Source organism: Prionailurus bengalensis, chromosome B4, assembly GCF_016509475.1.
Source record: "Prionailurus bengalensis isolate Pbe53 chromosome B4, Fcat_Pben_1.1_paternal_pri, whole genome shotgun sequence".
Lineage (NCBI taxonomy): Eukaryota > Metazoa > Chordata > Mammalia > Carnivora > Felidae > Prionailurus > Prionailurus bengalensis.
The window spans coordinates 43,768,402-43,776,947 of NC_057358.1; the positions used below are offsets into that span (position 1 = coordinate 43,768,402).

Below are 8,546 nucleotides of genomic sequence, written 5' to 3' on the forward strand. Positions count from 1 at the left end.
ATTGAATAAATAAGTAAATGGGAGACTACACAAAAATCACCTGCAGATTTCTAAATAATTTATGTAGATACTCTGTCATGGAAGAGGTGGGGCATAACTCTCCACTTCTTAAACTGTGGGCTGCACATATTGACTTCCTTTCAAAGGGTCCAGTATGGAAATGGAGAAAAAAGAGTAACTTTATAGTAGATAAAACTGACAAACACTACTGTAGCCACGTGATCAAAGATAATAATAGTGATAAGCCATGTTGGTCCTATGCACTCTACAAGATGTGATAAAAATGGGAATTTATCCCTATGGTCTTCCTCCAAAAACCTTTAACCCAAGTGTAATGATGAGAAAAACATCGGACTATTCCAATTGGAGAATATTCTACAAGACATATGATCAACAGTTCTCAAAACCGTAAAAAAAAAAAAAAACCCAAAACGATACATCAAAAACAAGAGAAATTGTCAGCCAAGATTATCCTAAGAAGACATAAAGAATATGGGGCGCCTGGGTGGCTCAGTTGGTTGAGCGTCTGACTTTAGCTCAGGTCATGATCTCGTGGTTCATGAATTCGAGCCCCACAGCTCAGAAGTTGGAGCCTGCTTCAGATTCTGTGTCTCCCTCTCTGTCTGCCCCTCCCCCGCTCACATTCTGTCTGTCTCTCTCAAAAAATAAATAAAAATTAAAAAAAAATTTTAAAGAATAAATAGATACTGTGGTATCCAAAATGGGGTTCTTCAATAGAAAAGGTAGTAAGTAAAAAGGAAGTAGAGACTTTAATTAGTAATAATGCAACAATATTGATTCATTAATTTTGACAAATGTCCCATACTAATATAACATGGTAATAATAGAGAAATTTGGGTGCTATGTATATGGGGACTTTGTACTAATTTCACCATTTTTCTGCCTACCTAAAATGATCCTGAAAGGAATAGTTTATTCAAAAAAAAAAAAATGAAGGTCACCTCACTCTTAAATCATATCCTTTGTGGTTTTACAGCTGTTGGGTTTATTTCAATGCCACAGTTCTGAGAAACCGACTCTGCTTTGATCAGGTAATGCCTCTCTTTCCATCTCATTCAAATATGGATTATTCTATTTATAGGATGTTTGGACAGATGCAAAACGCAGAGGGATCAATGATGCAGAAGACAAGAAAGCATCCCTATCATTGTCAACACAAGTGGACATGCAAAGGTAGGAATCCATAACCTCCCATTAGACCACAGCTTATAATATAGCTAGAATTTTCTGTGGGTCTTTTAATCCTAGACTTTTAATGAGAAATTTTAAGAACTTGAACTAGAATCTGTTGTTCAGAAACGTTTTTATCTTATTTTTAACTAACATGTTTACATAGATACCTCTTCACTAGACTGTACCCTTTTCTATATCTGTAGACTCACACCCATTTCAGCCTCTGGTATGTAGTTATATACTTATAAATATTGTTAACTTGAATGTAATCGATCAGGTGTGATTTGACCTGGGTTGAAGATTGTGGAAGTGTTATAATGCTGCTGTATTAGGTAAAGTGCATAATTATAAAAGTTAGCATCTGAGTTTGGTTTCACTAATTGATATAAATATAAGAGTTTTATTTCAAACAACATTCGAGGAGGCGGCTACACTACTCAATCTTACGTTTCTTTTTTGGATGCTCATTTTTATTATTAGTCAGTTATTTTGGTATTACTTATATTTTGCCTTCCCGGACTTCAAACCCACTGAATATTACCTGTGTGATGGAGAAAAGATGTAAATGAAGGTAGATGACAAATTTTAGTGGAAATGTTTTAACTAACCGGTTGATCAGCTAATACCCCACCCATTTGATTGTTTGTGGATTGGAGTTTTCTCCTAGAAGTGTTACATAAAAAGGATAGTTAATAAATAGTAAACAAAAGATATTGACCTCTTAGAATCAGTAAATCCAATTCTTTCAAGATAATTATGTATGTGATCATATCAATGTAATTTAAACAGAGACTGTATATTTCTTTCCCCCCTCGTTAAGACATAGGGTACCCTCAGAATTTTACATTTCTACGACACATTTTCAAGTTCCTTTTTAACGCCTATATGATTCAGAAAGAAAAATTATTTATTACAGATTACCCTAAATGTCCCAAGTGGCATCAGACTGCTCTGAGATTGTCTGGCATTGCACTGGTTAGTCTCACTGCCATAGTGATAGGACTAACCATTTTGGGTAAGTAAATTGAAAGCTCTCTGTTCAACTAGAGAAGTTAATACGTTTTCCTTGGCGTTTACCTTCATTTCTCTAACTTTCCCAGAATCATTTTGCACATTTACCTGTTACTTCAATTGCATCGATATTAAAGGACACAGTTGATACTTTCATTAATCCAAGTATTTTTTTTCTTATACAGAGGAAACAACAAACTTGTTAATTTGTAAAGTCTATTCTGCTTATAATTGTATTTATTTAATTTTTTTTTAATTTTAAAAAAATTTTGAGAGAGAGAGAGTGTGTGGGGGAGAGGCAGAGAGAGGGGGGCAGAGGAGGATCCGAAGCGCCCTCTGTGCTGACAGCAGAGAGCCCCATGCGGGGCTTGAACTCGTGAACCATGAGATCATGACTTGAGCCAAAGTCAGATGCTTAACTGACTGAGCCACTTAGGCACCCCATAGTTATTTTTTTTAATTTTATATATTTATTTTGAGACAGAGAGGGAGAGAGAGAGAGAGAGAGAGAGAGAGAACGAGTGGGGGAGGGGCAGAGGGAGAGGGACAGAGGGAATCTTAAGCAGACTCCTTGCCCAGAGTGGAGCCAGACACGGGGTTCAAACCCACAAACTGTGAGATCATGAGGTGAGCTGAAATCAAGAGTTTGATGCTTAACCAACCAAGCCACCCAAGGCGTCCCCGCTTATAATCAATTGGTAAATAGTGTGGGTATGGTTGTCACAATTCTGTGAATTGAAGTTTTGTATTTTGGTAAAAGCACTTCATTTTATGGAAGTTGAGTTGGCACTTTACATAAAACTTTTGGACGTTAGAGGTCACTTTTGATTTTTTGACGTTTTGACAAAATTTATGAGCTGCTTGAAAATTTAAGGCCCAGTTAAAGTTAAGATCTAGTCCTAAAATGAGCTCTGCTTCAAGAAGAGCTATGGCTAATTATATCTGTTATTGTTTTTATTTGTTGTGACCCTCTATGTGTTAGGAATTGTGTTAAGCATTTTACATGCATTATTTTTTAGCCTCAAAACACTCTAGGTTTGTTCAACATTTTCCCCTTTTATATATGAGGGAACTGAGAAACAGAAAAGGCTAGCAATCTGTTCAAGATCACACAGCAGTCTAACCTGTCATACCTAACAGATACAAATTTCAATATAGTTTCATTTTATTTAGATAATTTGTTATTGTTTGTTTCTACTTACTTGTTCTCAAGTGGAAATCTCCAGAGTCTCTAAGTTTATTCATCCTTTGTCACATTATAATATTGAAATGCTATAGACAGATTTCTCAACCAGCAGTGTGAGCATTCACTTGTAGTTCTGCTTTAGTGATAATTAAAAGGCACAAGGTCGTACTTGGAGAAATCTAACTGGTGTTACTACTTTATTTGCTAGTATGTCGCCTAAGTAGTGAGAAAGGAACCAAAGATTGTGATGGCATGAATATTTCTCCCAGGAAACAACAGGACAATACAAACTTCACAAGTAAGTGGTTATATTTCATTGTATTGTAGGGGAGGAAAAACTTTTCCTCCACCCTCTTAAGTTACTACCGGGGGGCGTGTGAATTAACTGTCAGAAGACCGATGAACAAGAAGAAAAGTTTTATTTGCACTCATAGGAGAGGTAACAAAAGAAGTAGCTGCCTTTGCCTGGTTACAGTTAAAGGTTTCCATACCTAGCTTAATAGGAGAAAGGAAGGGGGAAGACTTTCTTTGGGAAAAACAAGTACATTTCCACAGGAAAGACGAGCAAGTAGGTGTTTCAGGAGACCGAACTGGAGAAAATGAAGTTAGTAATGATGTCTGCATATACAGGTGGTGAGTAGTCTTTCCCTCTTCATCGTCATAAATTTGTCCAGGAAGGGGATTCATGGTAGAGTTCTTAGTCCTTTTTTTCCCCCTGGGAGTAAACCACTCCAAAGAGGAATTTATGGCAGCCTCATATCTCAGAAGCTTCTATTTTTAGTCAGATAAGGGATGCTCCGAAGAGGCTTCTCTCTGCACCTGTTGATTGCATTAGGCATATACAAAATAATTTGTTTATTGACAAGATAGCAAAGAATTTAAGCAAAAGACCCTGCCCTTACCCACCTCATGATTAATGCGTGAGATCATAAAGTCAAATGGCACTGCCATATGCAATTTAAACTGATAAAACTTTCCCGGCACATTATACCAGGATTATGTACCTTTTTTTACCCATGTGGATGTCACTTCTCTACTATAGCGGTTGCCGTTTTTGTAATTATTATTTGTTATACTATGTGATTAAGGTGTTAGGTCACTCTTTAAAAATCAGAGTGGAAAGATCAAATTGTAAGGCATTTGGAGATCAGTATGGCTCATGAAGAAGGGGATTACTAATTACCAATTTACTCTCATCTAGATTTCTATTCGTTTCCATACTGCAGCCAGTAGGATCTTTCTAAAATGCAAACCAGTGGCCAGGGCACGGTAGGCGAGGAAAGATAATTTCCCCTCTACCTTGATAGGTTTTTGACTCAGACCCCCCCGTGCAATAAATGACAGATTAATAGGAGAAATACGGAAGTTTTATAACACTTATATATCTGGGAGACATGAAAGATACCCAGGAAAACTGGGTGACCCCCCCAAAATAGCCCAAGCCACCACCTTACGTACCATCTCCAGATAAGACAAAAGAAAATGGGGGCAGAGGAGGCCGGGTAGGGGCCAAGGGCAGGCTGCCCATAAGTACCACAATAGCATATTAATTATTTTAAATTGGAGCTACTTGGGACATATCTGTCCCCCTGAAAGCGGGAAATAAATCTCCTGTATCAAAGGTACCCTCCTTAAAAAAAATTAATGTGGGGCGCCTGGGTGGCGCAGTCGGTTAAGCGTCCGACTTCAGCCAGGTCACGATCTCGCGGTCCGTGAGTTCGAGCCCCGCGTCAGGCTCTGGGCTGATGGCTCAGAGCCTGGAGCCTGTTTCTGATACTGTCTCCCTCTCTCTCTGCCCCTCCCCCGTTCATGCTCTGTCTCTCTCTGTCCCAAAAATAAATAAACGTTGAAAAAAAAATTAAAAAAAAAATTAATGTTTATTTATTTTTGAGACACACACACACACACACACACACACACACACACAGAGTGCGAGCGGGGGAGGGTCAGAGAGAGAAGGAGACACAGAATCCAAAGCAGGCTCCCAGGCTCTGAGCTGTCAGCACAGAGCCCGACGGGGGGGCTCAAAGCCATGAATGGTGAGATGAGACCTGAGCCCAAGTCGGAGGCTGAACCCACTGAGCCACCTAGGAGCCCCCAAAGGTACCCCTTTTACTAAGAAGTGGAAAGACATCCTTATCACCAGAGATAGACACTTTAATGCCAAAAAATCTAAAACAAACCTCGTTCCTTTTTTTCTAATCCACTACCTTAGCCCCACTTCTTAGAATTCCTTGCTAATTAAGGCTCCCAAACCCGTTTGCCTTATCCTGTCAATGCTTCACACATTTATTGTCTCTTAGTCTAAAATGTATAAAAACTGCCTGACTCGGTCATTTGTTTGGGTCTCAAGTTCATTATTGGGCCTCCGTGCACGCGCAGACTTTGGTGTTTGCTTGTGTTAAGCTGTCTCATGTAAATTTCTTTTTTTTTTAAGTTTATTTATTTATTTTTGAGAGAGAGAGAGAGAGAGGGAGAGAGATGCGTGAACAAGGGAGGGGCAGAGAGAGAGGGAGAGAGAGAGTCTCAAGCAGGGATTCCCTACTCGGGGCTCCATTCCACCAGCCGGTGAGATCATGACCTGAGCCAAAGCCAAGAATAGGATGTTCAATTGACTGGGCTACCCAGGTGCCCCAAGGGAGTTCATTGCTTAAAAGTGGGGCAAAATCATGGGGCGCCTGGGTGGCGCAGTTGGTTAAGCGTCCGACTTCAGCAAGGTCACGATCTCGCGGTCCGCGGGTTCGAGCCCCGCGTCGGGCTCTGGGCTGATGGCTCAGAGCCTGGAGCCTGTTTCCGATTCTGTGTCTCCCTCTCTCTCTGCCCCTCCCCTGTTCATGCTCTGTCTCTCTCTGTCCCAAAAATAAATAAACGTTGAAAAAAAATATTTATAAAAAAGTGGGGCAAAATCTTTACTTTTAAGGGAAAAGTTTAGAAATTAGTGCATTTTTTTGATATTCAAACCTTACTCTTCTGTTTCTTCCATTTTTTTCCATTTCAGCAAAGTCCACGCTAAACTTATGCCCTAATAACTGGCTGCAGAAAAAAGGGAAATGCTATAATTTCTTAAAAACCTTTAAATCATGGACCGATAGCCAAAAATCCTGCTTAGTAATGAAATCACATCTCTTGATGATCCAAGACATGGCTGAACTGGTAAGAGCTAATTTGCCAGGGAAATTAGCGCTTCTAAAACCGAGAGAAACAAGTAAATTAAAACAAAAAAATAACGTTTGTTTATTTTTGAAGGAGAGAGAGACAGTATGAGCAGGGGAGGGGCAGAGAGAGAGGGAGACACAGAATCCAAAACGGGCTCCAGGCTCTGAGCTGTCAGCACAAAGCCCATCGCGGGGCTCTAACTCACGAGCTGTGAGATCATGACCTGAGCTGAAGTCGGATGCTTAACTGACTGAGCCACCCAGGCGCCCCCAAAGTACGTTTTATGATAAAGGAATTATACTGCTGATAATTACAGCCATTTGTTGAATTCCTAGCATATACCAGGCACTGTGGTAGGCATGCCACAAATTATATAAAACTTAGTGCTCACAATAACTTTACGAAATAGGCAGTATTTTCCATTTTCATAAGAAGAATCCGGCTGAACTTGACAGGTTGTGTAACAATGCTATTTCACATGTCAGTGGCAAAGCTGGGATATCGATGCTGTCTTTCCACATCACTTCTTGGGGAGAAAGATATAAGCTCTCTGAGCATTATCAGTATCTGGCAAAACTTTCTCAAGTCTGGGCGAAGATCAGAAGAGGCTATTTTACTGCATTTAACTCCGTTACCTCTGGGTTCTCTTTCACAGAATTTCATACAGAGTAGTATACCGGATGGAATTTACTTTTGGATGGGTCTGAACATCACGCACCCACAAAAGGCATGGACCTGGCTGGACGGCACCCCATTAAATCTACAGTTGTGAGTATTTGGCATTAGAGTCTCTCACCAGCCAACCCGTGCTGGGGGATGCCCGCCTGAAACTCCAGATGGTCAAAATGGTTCCCAGAGATCGAAGACTTTGATTTGTTAATGTGTGAGTGATTAAGCCATTTACCTTACAGAAAGGAGGCTAATTTATTTGCTTATTCGGGTTCTCTTTTAGTTTATCCATGAGGCTAGAGATGTAAATGGAAAATTGTAGTTAACCTGAAATTCTGTAAAATTTCATTTCTTTTGAAGTGTTTCTTAAAAGTTTACAAAACAACCCTTATTTTAACTTACAGGAAGATTTCAATTAGTGGGAATATTTCAAATATTAAGGAATATGTTATGTGTAATACAACAAATAGCCATTTGACTTGTTTTTAATACTGTCACCCTAATCAACAATATGTGTAGTTACTTTCTGCTCCCGTTCCATTCATTCTGCTTAATTCATCCTACTCATTCATTTTTGTTTAAACTCCATGGGTAGAGAGTGCTAAAATCTTTGGGGGGCTAGGCACTAACTAATCCCCAGAGCACAGGCAAAAGCTCCTGGGGGTCCAGGGTAAAACTTGCTACTTTCAGCATCAAGGTTTTGGGGATCATCAAAAGTTAATTTTACTTCTTGAAAATTTGGAGTTTTGTTGTGTCATCTCAAAGAGATGTGAAGGAGTTTAGGGAGAATATAGATGGTCTGGAGTGATAAAGCAGGCCCACTGGACTGGCTGAGGGGCAGTACAAAAAAAAATGCTCTGAAACAGAAAGTCACCCTACAAATGAATATGCTTACCCAAAGAATATTTATAATATTTCTTTTAAAACTTGCACTCTATACCCACCCATAGCCTACTCTCTGTACATCACGCTAAAATAATTTTAAAACTTGATCTTTATCGCTAATAGAAATCTATCATCATGTTTTTGTTTTTTTTTTATTTTATTTTTTTTAATTTTTTTTTCAACGTTTATTTATTTTTGGGACAGAGAGAGACAGAGCATGAACAGGGGAGGGGCAGAGAGAGAGGGAGACACAGAATCGGAAACAGGCTCCAGGCTCTGAGCCATCAGCCCAGAGCCCGACGCGGGGCTCGAACTCACGGACCGCGAGATCGTGACCTGGCTGAAGTCGGACGCTTAACCGACTGCGCCACCCAGGCGCCCCCATCATCATGTTTTTAAAGCGATGCTCCATCAACCCACTTGCAAACTGGCTTAGAATTATCTG

The 8,546-nt window shown here is 39.8% G+C and overlaps 1 protein-coding gene across 1 annotated transcript; it reads left to right on the forward strand.

The window, feature by feature from the left end:
• The first annotated feature begins 1,039 nt into the window (after window positions 1-1,039).
• LOC122472562 (killer cell lectin-like receptor subfamily F member 1) lies at window positions 1,040-7,739 on the forward strand. The gene is made up of 5 exons (XM_043562257.1): window positions 1,040-1,194; window positions 2,111-2,209; window positions 3,600-3,689; window positions 6,390-6,544; window positions 7,203-7,739. The coding sequence occupies exons 1-5, from the start codon at window positions 1,056-1,058 to the stop codon at window positions 7,317-7,319; spliced, it is 600 nt and encodes a 199-aa protein (XP_043418192.1). The 5' UTR covers window positions 1,040-1,055; the 3' UTR covers window positions 7,320-7,739.
• The last annotated feature ends 807 nt before the right edge of the window (window positions 7,740-8,546 follow it).

Bases quoted from the DNA above. Each gene is read 5' to 3' on its own strand.
- LOC122472562 (XM_043562257.1), top strand. From the start codon at position 1,056: ATGCCTCTCTTTCCATCTCATTCAAATATGGATTATTCTATTTATAGG. The intron at 2,210-3,599 runs GTAAGTAAATTG...TTTATTTGCTAG, and splicing joins GATAGGACTAACCATTTTGG to TATGTCGCCTAAGTAGTGAG. The intron at 6,545-7,202 runs GTAAGAGCTAAT...TCTCTTTCACAG, and splicing joins TCCAAGACATGGCTGAACTG to AATTTCATACAGAGTAGTAT.